At 33.2% G+C, this 21,113-nt stretch overlaps 2 protein-coding genes across 2 annotated transcripts; one reads left to right on the top strand and one right to left on the bottom strand.

The window, feature by feature from the left end:
- The first annotated feature begins 906 nt into the window (after window positions 1-906).
- LOC140884635 (sister chromatid cohesion protein PDS5 homolog C-like) lies at window positions 907-13,708 on the top strand. Its single transcript, XM_073291454.1, has 13 exons — window positions 907-1,175; window positions 1,319-1,450; window positions 2,782-2,985; window positions 3,117-3,298; window positions 3,461-3,587; window positions 3,687-3,854; window positions 10,907-11,320; window positions 11,654-11,733; window positions 12,318-12,369; window positions 12,507-12,566; window positions 12,668-12,720; window positions 13,048-13,119; window positions 13,281-13,708. The coding sequence occupies exons 2-13, from the start codon at window positions 1,331-1,333 to the stop codon at window positions 13,387-13,389; spliced, it is 1,641 nt and encodes a 546-aa protein (XP_073147555.1). The 5' UTR covers window positions 907-1,175; window positions 1,319-1,330; the 3' UTR covers window positions 13,390-13,708.
- A 133-nt stretch (window positions 13,709-13,841) lies between these two features.
- On the bottom strand, window positions 13,842-18,718 carry LOC140883712 (uncharacterized). Its single transcript, XM_073290282.1, has 4 exons — window positions 18,407-18,718; window positions 18,085-18,324; window positions 15,577-15,822; window positions 13,842-14,276 (listed from the first exon to the last, which is right to left on the bottom strand). Exons 1-4 carry the CDS (start codon window positions 18,670-18,672, stop codon window positions 14,024-14,026), a joined length of 1,005 nt encoding a protein of 334 aa, XP_073146383.1. The 5' UTR covers window positions 18,673-18,718; the 3' UTR covers window positions 13,842-14,023.
- Window positions 18,719-21,113: the final 2,395 nt, after the last annotated feature.

Raw genomic sequence — 21,113 nt, 5'->3', positions numbered from 1 at the left:
ATCTATCTTCTCTTATAGAATTAGTTAGTGAAAAAAATAAAAAAAAATTGGGAGATATACTAAAATTACAAATAAGCACACGGAATGAAATTTATAATATAGTGTAGATATATAAGTTCCGTTGCTAAATAAAGAGAATATGAAAAAAGTAAAGATAAACAAGAAGATCAGTCCGATCAGTGTGGTCAGAATAACAAAAAATAAATTTAGGAATAAATTGAGAGAGAATATTCGAAATTAAAAAATTTTATTGGTCACCTTGAAATAATGAAGTATATTGGTATTCTTTACACATTAAAATTAATTACTATCTCTCTTTTAAAAAATAATGAATATATTAGTATTTTACTTAAAATTTAATACAAGGTACAAATTTATCTGCAGAGTCTAAATATATTGGAATAAATTTTTTTGAAAACTAATTTAGAGTTTAAAATTTTAATTTATTATTATTATTAGAAAAATAAGAGTATAAAAATATTTTGAGAAATGCCGCCCTCTTTAAAGAACGAAATTATGAAATCTACTAGTGATTTTTGACACACAATAAATGTATAAATTTTGTATAATTTCTGCTACCAAATTTGAAATATTAGTCAAAATTTGAGAAAGTCCATAATCTTGTTGCATTAAATTGCATTTGCTGTCCCACATAATCTGTAATCTTGTTATATTTATATATTCATTTATTTCTGGTAGATGTTGAGAATCATATATTAATTCATGCAAATTAATTAAACATAAAAAACCTGATCACAAGTACGAAATTACCCCCCACAAGTAGGGACTCTTTCGCAAAACCTCAAGGGCAGTAATGTCATTTCAGCCTCGTAGGACACAAGTATGTTCAAGGTTTCTTCTCAGTCAGCATAAAGCGTCAAAAAGTTGAGAAATGTCAATGGAAAGTACACTCCAAGTGTATATTTTTGCATCATTAATCTCACAAAATCTGTTGGAAATAATCATCCAGCCGAGTAGGAAACATAATCTGCGTATCGGTCAGCGGATTTCAAATTCGTAGAATTGTGGAAATTCATTAAATGGGGCAAAATCCGAGTAGAGGGTCTGCATGCAAGACATTTTGCAAAAGATCCCTATTTTACTCCACCCCTTCGTGTATCATCAGCATTTTGGCTGTTTCCGGGTTTGCATTTTTCATTAGAAACTGAATTGAGGTGTGTTTTCTTGATTTCTTTAGTGTTTATGAGGTGGTTTTTTTTTTTTTTTTTTTTTTTTTTTTGTATGTGATGCTGGTGCTGGTGGACTTGCTTTGCTTTGGATTGTTGAGTGTTTTTCTTCTTTGTTTTTTGTCTAGCAGGTGAATTGGAAAATGGGTTCTTCTACTTATGATGATGCTGTGCAGAAACAGTTTGCGGAAGATATACGTGTTCTGGGGAATAAGCTCCTTGCCCTGCCTTCCGCCATTGATGAGCAACTCGCTCTTCTTATGGTAAAAAATTCTTCAACCTTTTGCATTTCTCATTTGTGTGCGTGTAAATATCTGTAAAGATTCCATTTTTACCGACTTAAACTGGGGGCCAGTGTCTTGAATGTCTTTTATGTGCAAAAAAGTTAACTTAATACTTGTTCACATGCTCTCAAACTGTTGGTGCATTTGTCTTTGATTCCATGATTTAGAAATTTCATACGGTGGCCTGAAGACCCTTTTCTGTTGAATGTCTATGCTGCCAAATGACTGTCAATTCTGTTAAGATCCATCCCAGTGCAAGATCGAGTCGCTGGACAGCTTTATACAGATCAACAACATGTTGATTGGATAATCAGTTTCGGCTAATTTTTTTTCCTGATTCAATAATGCAATGTTATGATCAGAGTGAGTCTTGAACTACTTAATTCTGTCTGTGATCCGCGCAAAGTTTTACTTGAAAGGGTGGAAAATTTTTGAGTCCACTGATATCTTAAAATTTACATGACATTAAGCTTGGCATTGTTATTGGTTTTATCAAAGTTATGACTTGTGGTCAACCTTTTGCTTTCCTGTTCCTTCTCATGGTTTTTGGCTTGTTGATGAGAACTTGTGAAGGGAATTGTTGTGTTCATATAGTCCTATCCTTTTCCATTTGGTTAAGATGATATAGTTGCTGCACTCGGGGAATTCTGTCAATCTTTTATGGAAAGACTGGTAGAGGACTGAGCGCTTGTCGCTTTACCAAAAGCTATAAGTGGCGGTGACTGTGCAACTTAAATATTTTAAACCGCACAGCAACCCAAGTGTCATGGTTCAATGCTATACCAGCACATACAATTATTGCACCTCAACAACTGGAATTAATGTGTCATTCCGTGTTTGTCTATGTTCTATGTGGTGTTTTGCGGACACTTGAGTCTGTTGGTATGCACAATAATTTTGCAAGTTGATCGTCACTGGGCCTTTTATAGAGTATTCTTAATTTTCAGCTGCCTATCTGTTGAAAACTCAAAATTCTTTTATCCTCCTCTACTCTTCTTGCATCAACATGTGATGAGTGGGGAAACTGAACACTTGCTTATGAAACCTTGTTATACAGGTCATGAAGTTGACTTTCTACTTATTTTTGGGTCTATCATTTCTGCGGAATGCAAAGTCATTTTGAATGCAGCTAAAGTAATTCTTTCACATTTCTGGAAGAGGAACACATGATTCCTAATCCCAACTGTTTCCTTTCTGGATTTTTTTCCCCTCTCCCTTCAGTTTTTAATAGTTTCACCATAACTCCATTGTTGTCTCGAAATCATTTGCCGATAGTGAATACCACTTTTTGGTTTTTGGATTTCCCTCAGAAAGCAGAGATCATTTTGCTCCAGATATGGCAAGACCCTCAGGAATATATGAGATTGGCGCTGTTACCATTGCTGAAGGCACTTGTCTCCAATAAACTATTGCGGCACACTGATGAAAATGTCCAAGTTGCAGTTGCTTCTTGTTTTATTGAGTTTACAAGAATCACTGCTCCTAAATTTGCTTGCTGTGAGTTTTACATGAAGGTAGTTAAATCCTTGATTTTTTCTCTTTTGTAATATCTTGAACATGTGCCATATGTTCCTCTTTCGTTTTCCTTTTTTAACAAACACAATTCACGTATCTTGATACATTAGAGTGTGGTTACTTGTGACAGGAATTTTTTAAATTATGTGTGAATGCTTTGAAGCATTTGCCTTCTGGGTCTGGTACCAAATATCTCAGAGCTCTGAATATTCTTGAAACACTGGCAACAGTGAGATCGTGCCTGATTCTTCTGGACATGGAATGCCATGAACTTATTGTTGAGATGTTCCAACTGTTTTTCAATACTATTAGGTATGCCCGCAAGAATGGTCTGCATTCTGCTATAGCTTAAAAGAATTGGAATTTATCCATTTTACTAATATGCTGGCTGATTTCCTAAGGCTTGTTTGCATTGCACTTTTGTAACTGCATTCAGTATTAACGCCTATCAATGAGGGTTTCATTTTCTTGAAGGCCTAACCACCCAACTGACATCTTCAAATACATGGAAACGACAATGACCTTGGTGATACAAGAAAGTGATGAAATCTCATCTGAACTCCTGAAGCCTCTTCTGGACAGCGTCAAAATGGATAATAAGGTAAAGATTCTGTCTATGATTTAAATGCAATTATTTTGCTCTGCAATTTGTTGATATCATTCCTTTTACCAATTATAAAATAGAGGTTTCTTGGTTCAGAATATTTCACAAATTTCCTGGGATTTGGGAAACACAGTCTTCAAAAATTGCTCGACCAAACTCCAGCCCTTTCTGAGAGAAATGGTGAAGTCATTGAACCTGGATGTTACCGATTATGCTGAAATAGTTGCTTCTATATGCAAGGATCCTTCCAGTACGGAAAACATGGTTCGTTCCTTCTAAATGGTATTCTGACATTCAAATGGTGCTTTGTTCCTTTGCATTGGCATTTACATGGGAATACCATTCATTGGAGAATAGATATTGGACTAGCATGATAGATTGTTAAAATATTGTTGCATGATATATAATCACATTATTGTATGAAAGATACTATGTGTGGCTTTTGAATCTTCTTTGATGCCTTAAATGTTTCTCGTCTCAAACTTAGATGCTTTGCTGTCAAGTTTTAATCAAATTTTTGGAGAATTAGTTATCTATGTTCTATATTATGGTTGTGATTGGGTTAAACAAGCTTGACTGAGGTTAAAAGCATTATCCCAGTTATTGAAATGTCCGCTAGCTCCTAAGGTATTAGCCCTTCAAGGTCGAAGCGACTCATTCTGTTACAATTGTCTCACATTGAATAATAAAACTAACAAAGAGTGAATTATAAACCCTTGAGGTAACCCCACCCAATAGGCGAGCCTTTTGGGATGAACACCTCAATGGTTTATAACCTAACATTGGTGCTCTCGTTGAGAGTCGGCGTAGCGGAAGAGGCGATCTAGGAAAGGGCTATCATCGGATCAGTGTCGATAATTGGAAAAATTATAGGCCGGATGAAGGTGTATGGATGCATGCACTGAATACTGAAAGATGAGCGAAAGCCGTCTAGAGTAGGCCGTCGCGGACGTCGGCTTCTCAAGGGTTCGGCAATGTTACAATTATCCCACATTGAATAATAAAACTAACAAAGAGTGAGTTATAAACCCTTGAGGTAACTGCACCCAAATCCCAATAGGCAAGTCTTTTGGGATGGACCCCTCATGAGTTTATAACCTAACACATTCCCTTGAGCTGCAAAGACAAGTAAGTAAGCAGTTAAGTGTTCTGAATTGTTTACTTTTTCTTGGCAACATTAGCGGACACTGTTGTCATGGTACCCAAGGGAACATCCTTGTGTACACCGCAGTTGAGGAAATCTCTCCAACTTCCAAATATTCCTCCATAAATTACCCGAAATGCTAACAGTAGTTTTTAGTATAGACGCGAACAATCTGTTTATTTTTTTTTTGGAACGGGGGCAGGTTTCTAGGGGCAAGACCAAATGACCCATTTAAGGAAATACTAAAGAAAATGTTTAAAGAGAAATGAAAGTAATGGGGAGCACAATCAATACGATTTTCTAATGCTATAGCTTCAGGTCTTTCAGTTGCAGAGTTGTTTACGGTCATCTCCGCTGTCATAATTTGCTGGAAATTCTCCCATCACTTACCTCTTTTTCTCTTTGGCCCTGACCAATTTGCGATAACCTTGCAAGTGTTCTAGTCTTGCATTGCCTTGACCATGTTTATGGGTTTATCATCTACTGTTTTACCTCCGGTGCTACTCGCTTTCTCTAATGCAAAATTTTGAACTTTGGAATGAAATTCATGAAGGCCATAGACTGATGGCTTTCCATGAGCAGAAACTTGTTGGTGGATGATTTGGATGGATTTACATTTCTTGATGGTTAAAATGCATTAGTGAAGATTGTGATAAGAAATGGCACGCCCTGTCATTGACCACAATCACTTCAACCACCTCATCAAGACTGTTAAAATTTTGACTGTACTCACTATTTATTATGATACAGATACCGATTGCTCTGCCTCATACCAGAATTCAAACTTGGTTAGCTATATAAATCCTGTCATTACCGCTTTCATGTGGATGCAGTAGTTATTAAGTTGAATGGAATAGCATGCCATTCCAGTCAGTGAAGGCAAAGAGCGAGTACATAACAAGGTTGTTGTCAATGTGAGCGGTGATAACATTTTCCTTGAACTAGGTTTACTCATGATTAGGGGTCTTAAAAGTTAAATCATGGGCCATAAGAGTAAAGTGCTAGTTGAGGACATGGAAAAGCGAGAGACAAGTCAACTTTGAAGTCGAAGATGCTTAGGCAAATGAAAATAAAGCTGGGTGAAACACATTTCAGATTGAGTGATGTAGAGAAATTTGAGATAGTTGGACATGCTTATTATGACTTGATTCAAGTCATAATTTCATATATGACCATTTTTAGTTTATTTTTCTAGACTACTTCTATTTTACTGGGACATTTAATTAGAAAGTTTGGTGGTTCTACGCATTGCTTTGTCTCCTGAAATTTTACTTCTAAATATTAGTTTCTAAACTCCATAAATGTGACACACATGTACCTTTGTTGGACAACAAAGCTGGATATGATGATGGTTTGTGGGAAATAAATGCACAATCATTAGCGGCAATTTGCGGAGATTGGGTCATCAAGAGGTAAAAAGCAAAGAATTTAGGATAATTGAGAGATAAGTGTTAGAAAATGCGATCTTTATATATTTAGTATCAGAGCTTGGTGGAGGAGAAGGTTACAACTTCCCGTTCACTGGTAGGGGTCCTGCGGGCAATGCTTCGTACAACAACTAAACTTGAACTTTAAAGTGGACTTTGATGTCTTGTTTATTTGTCTCCTAGGGTTTTTGCTTCGAATATAAGTTCTTCAACTACATAATCAAGTATACATACTCCTTTGTCAGAATAACTAGGGATGAGGAAAGCGAGAGCACATGTAAAGTTGTGTAGTGTGACGCAGACTTGGATTTGTAAGGAACAAACATTTGCTCATTTGTGGAAAGGTTGGCTGAGGATCTCATGATCAAGAGGTGGAAATTGGAGGAAAACAAAGGCATGAGAATGAATGAGAGAAGGTTGTTAGATGATTTGGTCGTTCTGTATGACTAGCAAATTAAATAAGCGCAACATATTTGCTCGATGTTCTCGGTTGGGAAAACTATGAAGTGGTTTAGGTAAAGTTATAGTAAATGGACGTGAGTCTAAGTATCATTTCCATAGAGATCAATATCTGAGCACTAGAATATATATTGTTTAAGCAAGGTGAGATCTTATTGTTTAGAATAAAATTAAATGAACCAAACTAAAATAAATCAACTAATGCAAACTAATGCAAGAACTCAAAAACTAACGACAAGAGAATACTTAGAGGGACATTCAACGATACCGAGCCAAGGTATATCCGTGTCAAATTTAAATTTATTAATTAATTACCCAATTCACGATGCAATTCCCAAATTTATTATTAAACAATCTCTCGAATTAATGAACATAATTAACTCTAACAATCCAATTATTCCTAAATGAATTTAACCGCGTAATCACTATGAAATTTTAGTTTTGTAACCTAAAGTCGCATATAGAAATTGAATACATTCATAGTAAATTTTACTATATGTTGATTGATATAGTGAAACTAAAATTTATCTCTCACCTCAGTTTTAGATTAAACAAGTTATGCAATTTAGTTGGCCAAATTAAACAGAAACATGATAAATGACATCTCAGTTAATGAATTGAATCAACACTAAAATCAAATGAAGCTCAAACATAAAAAAATAACTTGTCACGGCCCTATCGAGTCCTTAATCTACAAAATTCTATTCTATAAATTTAAAACAAAAGAAAATTCTAATATTTAAATTCAGAAACATAATAACAAGAAATAAGAGAAATATCAGCGATTAGACGCGCTTTCTTGCTCGAATTCGCAATCTCCTCTCGAAAAGCTTCAAACCCTAGCCATTGTCTAAAGAGTGATTGAAAATGTTGCCAAAAATTCTAAGTTCTTTTTCAAAGTTGAAAACTCCACTTGTGAGTGTTCAAGGTTGTTTTAGAAAATTTTCCTCCTTATTTTATTTTCTTATTTTTAATTTTTTTGTTGCCCTTGGAGTATAGCAAAATGGCAAAATCACCTTAGAAAATAAGTTAATACTCTTCACCAATTCTTTACTTAAATAGCGAGATTCATTGCGGTGTCTGCTCTTTCCACACTCTTCGAAGTCTTTCCTATGTGGTATTGAATTGAAATGAAATGAAAAAGTGTAAATACGGAATAAGAACAAGAAGTAAACATGAGTACGGCAAAATAAATCCCTAAAATCTCTATAAAATTCGTGCTGATCAGTCTATCAGTATGCATATCAAAACATCAATATAAAAGTTATTAAAATAATATTTTTGTTAACTTTTATTTATGTTATTTTTGAAAAAAGAATATAATATATAAATTTGTTGTGCAAAATAACTTATTCCTACGAGAATTAAAAACTCTGTAGGGAAATACCTTCTTTGATTGACAAATTTTATCTAGTATACAAATACAGAAGATCAAGATTTGGGGTGTAAATTAGTCGAGCTTGAACTTGAGTTTAACGAGCGCAAAATTAGAGAAGCTTGAGCTCGAGCTTGTAAGCTGGCTCACAATCTCAACTTACGAAATCTTTCAAATATATGTGTGTATGGTCGAATAACAAGTTTAGTTCACAAGCCTGATATGATAAGCTCATTCATAAGCTTCACTTAAACAATCAATAGGGGTTCGTTTGGTTTGATAGATAAGATAGATATTATAAAAATTGTACGGTTATTAGTATGTTTGAATTGGATGTTGAATAGTAATTGATAAATAACAATATGTTTGGTTTGAATGATTAAATTTAAGATAAAATAGTAAATTCCATTTTTAACCTTTTTAAGGATTAATAAATATAAATAAAGAAGATATGTGGGGGTAATATTGTAATTTTGTATTAATGATACGATTGATGTGAGATAAATAATTAATGATTTGGTTGATGTAGGATAAATAATTATTCAAACCAAACATAAGATAAGATTGGATTATTAATCCAATCTTACACATCAAACACACCCCTAGGAATATTGTCTATGATAAAATTGGTTGATGCTAGTCTTGGGGTAATACGCCGGTATCGCTGATTCTGCCAAGCCCGTTCATTCTTACACGTGAAGTCTACAAAAAAATTCATTGACCCATGTAAGAATAATGTTGATTGTTGGATGTGCGTTGAAGACAATGTCGTAAGGATAGGTTGAACTCAACTGCTTATATTATGTGTGTAAAAAATATTTAATTCCGAGCGTTGTCTCATGAGCTCATGAATAGTTAGTGTTGCGCTTGAGTTCGAACTCATTAAAAATCTTGAACTCACGAGCTCTCATTCAAAAATCTTAAACTCGATTGAGCTCGAATTAAGTCATACACCTCTATAATCAAGGCAATTGCAATTTATGCAAATAATTTATATATGAAATATAGATCAATTTTCAATTGATCTTCAATATTATTGATATAGTGTGTTACAAGGGTACAATGAGAAAGGCATATAAGTGTTTTGAGTGGTGGCAACTATATATTGAACACCCCAATTTTGGATCGGTTAAATCAAGTGAAAAGGTAAGTTTGTTCCTTCACTTTACTAACAAAATCCAATGCTTATACATTTATGAGCAAATTACATGTATTGTTCATCGATTTCAAGTATAAAACGGAAATTGATACGACAAGGTACTAGATTAAGGGATAAACGAATCTAATCGAGCCAAATATGATAACAAATTTAAGGCTCGAAATAGATATATTTGAGCTCGAGCTCGATTTGAAACTCAAAAAATTTAAAATTTTCATTCCAGTTCGGTTCGAATATGAACTAGGGTTCGAGTTTGGCTCGAAATATTCGAACATGTTCGTGAGCTATTTGAACTATGCTCGAAAATAAAAACTCGAAAGGCTCGAAATCTATGTATTTTATATATTTATATTATATTAATAAAATATCAGGGCTTGCGAACTACCGAAGAATGTAATTTGGGCTCCAATTCGGCTCGAAAAAAAAAGTCTTCTTAGCATGGTTTGCTGAAACTGTCACGGAAGCTACTGTTTCAATTCTATCGACATTTCATGAAATGATCTCGATGACCGGCGCAAAAGCAAAAAGACACATTGGCTTGGTTTGCCGAAAAGGTTTACGGAGGCTATTGTTTCAATTCCAACGGCATTTCATGAAATGATCTTGATGATTGGTGCAGATGTTTAAGTATATATATATATCTAACATACTTATTTTTTTTACATATAAATATACCACTTTGAATTGTAAATTTTCTTTTGTACCCTTCATTTCTACTTTATTACCCCACCGTTAATTAATCATATTGTTTTAATTAATATTGTCAATCAAACATCTTTTCTCTATTATGTATTAGATATTAATAAACTTATATTTAATTATAAAGTTTTCAAGTACATCACACGTGCTCTTTCCTAGAATGTATATGTATATATAGGAAGTTTGTTATTGTTTTGGAAAAGCATTAACGTAAAACATCGGAAAATTTTGGGAAAAAATTCAATAACCCTTCTGCGATAACCGAGAGGGCCATTCCCATTCCATATTGATGAAAAGCCAGTGATTTCTCTGTAAAACATGCCATTATAGTAGCTCACTGGTTCACAACATGGAACTTTGTATCAGTAGGAGCCGAAACCTTTCTAGAACGACCGTTTCCATAGATTTGCAGCTGCTACAATGAAACATGCTTCTTTGTGAAACTAGAAAGGACAATTGTTTGATCATACAACTATCAGTTCAAATGAAATTCATAAACTAGTCAGGCAAAAGAGACTTACGTGTTCTAGGTTAAAAATCAATGATTTTCGGTCAAACCAGGTCATAGTGATTCACTCTTAACAACCTGCATCTTTGTATCGGTAGCTGTCGAGACTCTTTTGGAATGGCTGCGGCAGCGAACCATGCTTCTCAGTGAAACTAGAAAGGACTATTGTTTTTCGAAATTGAATCATACGCTATTAGTTTATATGCAATTCCTAAAATAGTCAGGCAAAAGAGATTTGTGCTATCTACTATGCATGGTAACATGATATTTGCATGTATCTGTTGACTGTTAATTAATCTTGTAGTAGATGGTCGTCGCAGGTAAGGAAAAATGTTGCCATCGAAGTAACCAAATCTAATAAATGTGGAAGAAAATGTATGTAGCATGATGTTTTAACCATTCTAGATTGTCTGGTTGGTTTCAGCTTTATCAGCTCATTATTGTGCTGAATGATTTTAGAGCTCATTTTTCCTTGTTCAATCTACTTCTATGCAGAAAAAGATAGATTTATTCAGTTTCTCTAATATGTTTCTTGTGTGACTTAGGTGGCAAAAGAAGTTTCATCAACTGTTATGATATCCAAGTTAAATGGGCTCGCCAAAGCTGATCCAGAAGATTGCACTCCACATGTCAAGAATCGTGATGGAAAAATTTTGGATGGTGAAAGTTCACTGGGAACATCAAAGGTCCGTCGGCACAAAAGTCATATGGCAAAATCTGTTGTTGCAAATGAAGTAGTCAATGACATGGAAATATTGCAATCAGAAGCAGAGGCGACATCTGTTCGAAAAAGGGTCCGAAAGCCTTCTTTGCACAAGCCGGAGGAAGGTTATGAACTTCCTTGGAGAACGAGAGACAAGGATCCTTGTCATTCTGTTAAGGAAGGAAGTATTAGAAAGAAAAAAGGGAGGATGACAAATCAGACAAATAATCTGGATTCATCAATTGACTTAGGCAAGGTAATTGAATTCTTAGGTGGTTGTTTGATGAGTCGATGACTCTTGCTCCAGTAAGTTCTTCCATTTTTATTTATTTAATGTGATAATTTTATAGATAGTAGCTTCTGCATCTGCTTTTAAGATCACAGTGCCAATGCACCGGTGATTTTGGCTCTGGAAAATGAGAAAAACAAGCAAATCGTTCTATTCTAATATATCATGTAAATTTGACTTAGTGTTTAAACGTCTACTCTGATCATTATTTTGGATGGGGTGCGATCTATTTGAAATATACATCGGTTTTAGTTTATTGTTATTGTAGCTTACTGTCTCCATTGGTGACTTTTCATCCAGAGGTCAAGAAGTTCTGGACTTACTAATGGGGAGAATCTGGTTAATTCGAGGGTATTAGTTTGGTGGCCGAGGGATAAAATGTAAGTACTGAAGATATTCATGACTGCATTTTCACAAAGCATTCAACTATTTTCTTATGGATCTTCAAACCTTTCACCCTTCCAAAATATTTGAAAACAAAAATAATAAATAGTAATTGTAATGAATAAGAATGATAAATAAGAAGTTTAAAGCATCTCGGGCTTAGAAAATTCTAAGGCGAAAGCCATTGTCGTGTCTTCATGTGTTACTTCAATTATTATTCATGAAATTGTTTCATTTTGCTTTATTTTAAATTGACTATGAGAATAATATAATTGGTAATGTGAATAAAACGATAATTACTGTTGAAACTTATTTGAATTACGTCGTTAGTATAGGAAAGAGCCGAGATGTTCTTGAGTAGATCATTACATGAACTCTGCTTGATAAAGAAAATGTATTGCGTGAACTTAAGTTCAATTGAGCATCTAAAAATTCGAACTTGAGCTTGAGTAGTGTATATATTGGGTTGCTCAAGCTTTTTCCAAAAAAATTTGAAATTAGAGAGGCACTCCGATGTTTTTTCAATTTTGTGCGTTTCAACAAGACAACTCGTCTCATATTCAAAGTTCTACTTATGCAGGTATTACTCAGGCACTATTATATCTTTTGATTCTTTAAAAAAGAAGCACGAGGTGATTAGATTCTTCCATATGTCTTCTTGTTGGTTTCATTCTCTCGGTTGAAGTTTACTGAACTTCTTTGAATCCATTCCTGTGCTGTTACCTACCATCTCCAAGCAAGCAATTTAATTGGCTATATTTTTTTACAGGTCTTATATGATGATGGTGATACTGAAATTCTGAACATGGATAAAGAAGTTTGGGAACAGGTTAGATTTGTCGATTATCGGATGATCATCCTATTGTCTTCAGTTTGCGTGATAATTTAGTTTGTCTCACCTTTCTGGATGCATTTGATCATCAAACCCAGGATTGCAGCGAAGAGGAAATCGATCCTCCTGCTTCTGTTGAAGAACATGTCGAGTAAGATGCTCATAAATAATGTGTGTACTTTTGACTTCCGGCGATGTCTCCATCAATTCTTTGAAATACTCTTCAACACATAAACCACCTCGATATCCATCTATGATTATATTCAGGATGGTACCGGTTTATAATCTTCATATTCTTCTTTTCCAATGAAGCCCAAGATCTTTTTTCATTTGTCGGATACTGGCGAAAGTAAATTGAGAAAAAGAGTGATGAAATGCTTTATTTTCTTACTAAAATGTGTTCAATTTCTCGTATCATCCTCGGCCATGATATATCATTGAGTCAAGTGTTTCAGTTGAGTTTTATGCACTGGAGCAGGGCCAAAAAATCGAAGACAGCAAAAGGGAAGCCAGGTCTATTCAAGAAACCGAAAAAGTCCTTGTCTAAAAGGTTGGTCTTGCTTTCTGATCAATAAACTCAAAATGTTGATTTGGGTGAAAATATTTGCAAATTGAAGTCATTTATGTTTCCATTCCAATGCATGCTTGCGTTGCCGAACTTCCAAGTAAGTTTCCATTCCCTTCATGTGGCTAAAGCCTTTTTTCTGTCAGTTTGAAAGGTGAAAAAGGCATCAAAGCTCGAGTTGCTCATGTTGAGGATGGACAGCACGATGATATACAACCTACTCTTGGCAACAGCTCGGGCATAACAAAGGAGTGAATCCTCAACACATAAAATGGATTGATCAACCATGTTTATTACGAGAAAATTACTTTGTGCAACCAAGTGGAGATCGTAAGATAACTTTAACATCGCTCCATTATTACCTTGATATCATTTTGGGATCAATTTTATTCATACTTGTACTTGCATGACTTCTAGAACGAATTAGACAGAGCGACCTTGATCCCATTTTTTGGGACTGTTCTTGTTCATACTTGTACTTGCATGGCCTGAATCATATTCTCCATGCATTGTATTCTAGGATAATCTTTCGTGCTATTTGAAACTGACATACTTTGGAGTGCAGAAGGGTGATTATGATTTGATGCCATAATCTTAGTTGCTGGAGGTTAGAAAGGATCATTCTCTTTGCCCTTGCGTCCTTGTTGCTTTAGTATTAGGTACAGATAAATCAACACTGACCATAACAAAATTATTAACAAGAAAACTTCTGGAAATGGTCATTCTTAATGGCAAGACATGCAAAACGACTCAACAAAAAATGCTCCACATAAGCGGGCACCAGACTACAAAACTTGGAAAATTTGTGTAAACACACACAATTGCTACCAGATGAGAGAATGGTATTTCTGATAATTAGAGTGGTTGGTGTGGCCACATAGGTTTGCTACTAACTCAAGATAGGCTTTGCGCGAGTTGCTGGATCCTCCTTCGATTCCACGATGATCATAAATACATATCCTATAATCCACAGGACAATGTACATGAATGGAACCCAAGCGAGGCAAGCAACAAGACTCACGATGCTCCCAACATACTGAGGATCTTTGATCACTCCGAATGGGAATTCAGTAACCCATGGAATACTCTTTCCAAAACGTACGCCATAATAGGTCCCGGATTCTCCCAGCAGCTGATAAACCCTGTATTTGAAGCAGGAAACGGAGATAACATAGTTACACTTGAAATGTAATGTAAAATACATCTTCAGTCCTGTACTTGATCATTCCGGTTTTAAACTAGTTGAAGAGGTACAGACTTCCAAGATAATACTAAGATCGAATGCTTGAGATGGTTTAACGGTGAAAATCATGATACAATGAAGTTAACTTGACGTGGAGATCAATAAAAATTCAATTTCAAATAAGGCACAATAAAAATGGGAGATGATTTAGTAATCCCCAATTGGAACTCAAGCCGATTATGAAAAGGAAGAAAACCATCTTCTTTCAACTTATATCAGGTTTCCATTGCGCCTCATTTCTACTTCAAAGAATTTTTCACACCCTTTCATTTTCTAATTGTTCCACATCCATTCTGGCTTTTTACCCCCTACCATGTTCCACAAAGAGAGAAATATCATAGAAAGTCTTTCTTCCGGTACCAAGACTTCATGCCACAAGAAAGAAAAGAAAAGAACCAAAGCTGAACAAACAATACAAAACAAACAAAAACCAAAAACCTCAAAATATCGAGGCATCATATTCTTGAGATGGAAGGCACATATCAAAATGCTAGTTCATTATCAAAATATGCCTTTCTTAGCAGCAAACAGAACCATCTAACAGAAGATCATTTCCAACAGAGATTGCAACTCTAAATTCACCTTTGGGATTATACTTTCTTTGCCAAATTATCAATGTCCTATCAGTCACTGTCCTAGTTAGCAAATTACAAAACCTGCCTCCTTTCAGTTCTTGAACTATTCTTTACAAAGAGGGTGAGCTGAAGGAACAACACAACTTTCTTTCTACGATCGTATTCCCAGGGGCGGAATCACTCGTCAATAATAAAGAATTTATCATGTGATTACATTAACATATGAAGAACACCACAGTTTGATCACACGAAAGCAGAAAAGGTAATTACTCATCTGCAATAGCCAATTCACCTATCAAAGTCCAATCCACATTAACTTGCACTAAAAAAAATTATGCATTTGGACAAAAGAAAAAAAAAACATAACAATTCATAAGATGTAAATGAATTATAACAACATATATATAGATAGACCAAGTACATCTACTGATACATGGAATTTAGAAACATGTATATATTCCATATTTATTTTAAAAGGGTCAAAAAGAAATTAACTACTTTGCAACGACATAACACCAAAAGAAGAAAGAACCCAAAAGCAATGGACAAAGAAACATTCTTTGCTGTCAAAATCCCAATAAAGTTTCATTTACATAAAGGCACTGCGAGTTGTAGATTGGTCACCTGAAGTTGAGAAATTGGCCAACGATGAAAAGGGGCCAAAAGTAGAGAGGTGGCGGCCAAGAAAAAGTGGAGACGGAGTAAAGCGACGCGAACTGGACTAACTTGAGAAAATGCGACAGCAAAGCCATGATTGTACAAGGATCACGCTGCCTCCCGCAGAGATCCACCCATGTCTGCGGATTCTTCCAGAGAAAGAAGTAAAATGGGAATGGAGACAAAACTCCCATACATGCCCATATGCCCATTCTTGAATGACTGTGACGCAGCGCTCTTCCGATTCACCGTAGATGGTCGCTACTGTCTGTTCATCATCGCCGAACGAAGTTAAATGAGAATTTAAAAAAAAAATCACAAAAATCAGATTTTTGCTTGCACTTTTGGTCCTTCAATTCTCGAAATTTGATTTGGGTATATACATTTATATTTTTTGTATTATTATTTTGATCAAACTGTGAACATGCAGAAATTTCAATGCTTAGGTTAATTTTGGGAGAGTTTTTACACCATTTTTTAATTTTTTTTTAACAAAATTTCACAAATTTTTAATTTTTTTGTTAAGAAAAAGTTAAAAAATAGTTCCTATAAACTCTTCCAAACCTTATCTTAATATTTTGAAATATTTCGTAATCGAAAAAATATGAATAAAAGTTCAAAAAGAAAATCAAAGTTATTTACTGTACTAAAAACTAAAATTTAAAAACTTAGTGAATCAAAATGAAATAAAAATAAATAGAGAATTTATATAGGATTTACAGTTATAAAATTTTAAAATATATATATAAGATAAATATGTCAAAATACTTTTTTATAACTTTTTTGCTGTATTTATAAAATAGCAATTTCTATATAGAAAGTTTTAGATGGACACGTTTGAGATACGCAGCACAGCTCTTGGCCTTCTTGAAACTTCATAAAAGAACTCATAATTTTTTTTTTAAAAAAAATATTATTTTTCTTTCTTATTGAAATATATAGATCTACAAGCAAAACACCAGAATTTCATAAATTTATTTTTATTCTCAATATGCCTTTACCTTACATTAAGTAAAAAGGCATGTCTTAATTTAATCTTAATACATTTTATTCTTAAATTTCTTATTAATAATATTTCGATGCATACATTTCGTTTTTTTAACGAAAAAAATAAATAATAAATTGTAAAATTAAAAAATAATAAAAATATAACGTTTTCCTAAACAAATATTCACAATATATATATATATATATATATATATCTTATAAAGTGAGTGTCATTTTTGTAAATAAAATAATATCAAAGGGCACAAAGTGAGCTTTTAATGACTATAAAAGAGGAAACCGTATAAAATAACTATTTTGCTCAATAATTTTGGTTTTATTGAAAATTAAGTTATAATATAATGATAATTTTAAATCAAGCTTCACCAATTAATTGAAAGTTTGTTAATTAGAGAGTCTCTACTTTAATAAGATAGTAAGATATGAGGTGATGATTTTATTTTGCATGATTTAATCACAAATTTAATTTGTTTTAGTAATAAAAAATAAAAAATTCTAAATCAGATGACGATAACAAAAGAAGAGTAGTTCCCTGTAAATTCTTATCTTAAATTGTTCGAAGTATTCAATAAAATAGCGGTGACGTTCAAACAATTTAAATTAATTTTGGATAGCTAAATAAAATTTTTTACGTTAAATATTTTTAAATGTATTTCATCATTTACCTGATTAATATTTTTTAAAAAATATCACTATATTCAGATTTGAATTAAATCCCATTTGTTTCTTTAAACAAATTGATAATTTGAGTTTTTTGATACAAAATAATAAAATAAACTTTAAGATGAAATAAAACTGTTGTTTTTAGCAATAAATTTTAAGTTGGGTTTATGCCCATAAAATTATTAAGTAGCATTATTAAAGCCAATCAACTCTTAAGCCCACAAAACCAGTGGCGATGGTGAGAAAAATGATGTCTTGGATGAGTTTAAAATATGAGTCCTGTTCAATAGCCACCCTTGAACGGAGAGGGCACATATTCCATTTTCAAGTTAATGTAAGTTATTAAATGTTAATGTGTCCTCTTGCATTAGTTTGAAAGTTAAATATATTATAAAAAGATTGAATATCACAATCAAATTAAATCAAAATATCTAAGTCTAAGTCAATAAACTACACTTCAGAAAAAAAATTTAACATAATTTTTCAAAATAAATTATTCAACCATCTATTTTAGCTTTTTTTGAAACAAAATCATCGATTATGATGTCGTAAGAAATATCATTCAATATGTGTTTTGGACGCAGAGAATCACTGAACCATTCAATCTATCGCAGTTCATAACAAGGGTATTCAAAATTAACCTTTTTAATTGGATTTTTTCAAAGAGTAAATCCCACCTTTTTTTTTTTTTAAATCGAGAATATCTAAAATTCTTGGATATATCAAATATATTTCAAGAATGCTAGTTCTTACAGCTCGATCGTATATATTACATGGATCTATTAAATGAACTCGAGATTGGGTGGCGGCATCGCGCGAGTTGTTGGATCCTCCAATGCTTCCAACTGGCACATAAATCCGATTACTATAATCAACAGGACAATGTATGGGGATGGAACCCAAGTGAGTAAAGCAACAAGATTCATGATGCTCCCACCGTATCGAACGTTTGCGAGTCTGGATGGGGCTTCATTAGCCCAAGGAATATTGAGCTTCCCAAACCGCTCGCCGTAATACATTCCAGATTCTCCCAGCTGCTGATAGATCCTGTTTTATATATGCATGTTTCAATGAATATTGTCTCATCAATTTTAGAGAAGTGGGATATATATATAGCTAGCTAGCTCACCTGAAGTTGGCAAATTGACCAAAAATGAAAATGGGCCAAAAAACCAGAGGCGGCGGCCAAGAAAAAGTGGAGACCGAAAAAAGTGTGGCGAACTGGATCAACTTGAGAAAGTGCGACACCAATGCCAAGATTCTACAGGGGTCGCGCTCTACTCTTCCACAGAGATCCACCCAAGTCTGCGGTTTGGCCCATAAAAACAAGTAAAATGGGAATGGGGACAGCACTCCCATACATGCCCATATCTCCAAACCACTTCTTTGATCCATTAATTCTGAATCTTGTTCCCCTTCTCTCAATTCTCAATACGCAGAGAGATTATAGATAGCACCACCCGTTGACTTCGTTAACATCAACACCCGTTGACCAGTCGAAGCTTCTTTATTTATTTATTTATTATTATTTTTTAAAAAAGTTGACTAACATGTATGAATCCCGATGTCCGATGATTATTTACGCCATTTTTTTAAATCTCAAATATATAAACTTACACTATATTTAGTAATATTTTTTATATTTTTAAAAAAAATTGACTAACATGTATTAATCCCTATGTCCTCCGATTATTTACGCCACTTTTTTTAGTCTAAAATTTATAGACTTACACTATATTTAGTAATATTTTTTATATTTTTTTACTAACTTGGAAAGTGGACGTGCGATGCACGTGATGAACCTAGAATTATATATATGTTTATTAACATCTAATAAATATTACAGATATATAATCGACAATGGTGATAAACATTATTTTCAAACTAAACAAAAAGATATAAAACAATAACTGAAAAACTATAATATTTATTATAGGCACTTTATTAAGTTTCAAAATTAAACATAAAGGAAATAAACTCAAAAACAGAAGATATAAAAAATTTATAATTTTAGTCTTGTAAGTTAACATATTTTGGCTTTTAGTTATGTGGCTTGTCAAAATATGACTTTTATAAAATAACTTCTAGTTTTTTGTCTTTTTTTTTTTTTTTCTGAAACCTTTAAATCTATAGAATATGGTTTATTTGAAACCGATGGTTTCTTACATAGCACATGTGTTGAAATAAAGTTTATATTACACACATTAAAAATTATCTGGGTAAAAAAGAGGAAAATAAAGCAAAATGATCCTCAAAACATCTAAATAGAAGGGAAAAAGTTTGTTGTTTCCCTTATTTTTGTTTGGAAAATTAGCATTTTTAATCCCTTAAATTTGCCAATTTGTGATTTCGGTCTTTTATGTTGTAAGATTTCGGTTTTAGTTTTCTATCTTTTCCTTTTTTTTTTTTTTTTTTTTGCAATTTTAGTCATTTCTCGAATGTGATGCTAATGCATCATCAATGTAGTGCTGATGTGGAGCTAGCGTGTACAATGTAACACCAATATTTTCAACGAAAATAGACTAAAATAGCTAAAAATCAAAGCACACGAGACTAAAACTGAAATGTGAAAACATGAATGACCAAAATAAAAAAGTAACAAATTAATGTACTTTAGGTAAATTTTTTAATGTGAAACGTAAGCTTTATTTTTATAACATTAGAGACATAAAAGAGCATCGGTGTCAAATAAGTAATCTCTAGTGTATTTAGTGATTTTTGGTAACCAAAAAATCCAAAACAAAAACAAACATCTTATAGGATGGAATCCAAACTTTAACAATTTATATGCAAAAAAATCAAAACAATCCAACTTACAAGAAAATAACATTTTCCCCTAGAATATATTATGCTTATATAAGAAATATAATATATATTTTTTAAAAATGTAACCTTTAGTCTAAAGTTTTGCTCCATTTTAATTATATAGCGTAGATAATGCCAGAATTTTCTATTTTTGAATGAAAACACTTGCAAAAATGAAGTAATTAAAACAAATGTACATAATATTTTCAAAAATATTTATATAAGTACTTGACATAAAAATTAGGTAAATCTAAATGACAATTCAAGAGTAGTTAATTAATATATTTAAAAAAAACTATGTGATAAAATGAAGTATATATACATTATTTGAGAGGAGACAAAAATATTCAAAGAATTTATAATTGAGAAAGTTCAATGAAATAAGCGTAGTTTCTCCTTTCAAAAATAAAAAAATAAAAAATTACTTTGACACATCATAATCATTACATGCACACATTAATATTTCTAAAGTTAGTAAAAATTACCGTTCAGATCTAAGCTTTAAAATAGTAAATACATGACAAAAGATGCATATATATTTACATAATTCAATAACTAATTAAGTATATATATACCGTTGGATCCAAAAATACAAGCAATCTTGATTTTGATGATAACAAAACTTGTTATTGTGCTTCCAACAAATTTAGTAGGTATGCAGCTTATAGATCACAAATTGGAAGTGCTAAGTTGTTGAAATACAATCTTAGCTCAACTTAGTTTCTGACGTAGCTGTTTGACTCAAACATATCTCATAGCTCAATGATCCAAATGACCAGCCGCCAAAACCTTCGCGTAGCCAACGCAAAAGTCTACAAGTCATATCTCATGTCAGGTGGACCAATTCGAATGATATATAGGCCAAACCATCGTCTCAAAATTGAGCTGGATGAACTTGTAGCATCAGATGGAATGACAGACTAGTTTTGGTTTAATGGTCATATCTCTCAGCTCCGTGATCCAAATGAAATGATTTAGTATGCGTCGGAAGTATAAGAAGACGATCTACAAATCATCTTCACAAGTCAAAA

The sequence above is a fragment of the Henckelia pumila genome, chromosome 2 (assembly GCF_033568475.1).
Source record: "Henckelia pumila isolate YLH828 chromosome 2, ASM3356847v2, whole genome shotgun sequence".
NCBI classification, from domain to species: domain Eukaryota; kingdom Viridiplantae; phylum Streptophyta; class Magnoliopsida; order Lamiales; family Gesneriaceae; genus Henckelia; species Henckelia pumila.
The sequence above is the reverse complement of the archived record's forward strand: the minus strand, read 5'-3'. Positions and strand labels throughout refer to the sequence as shown.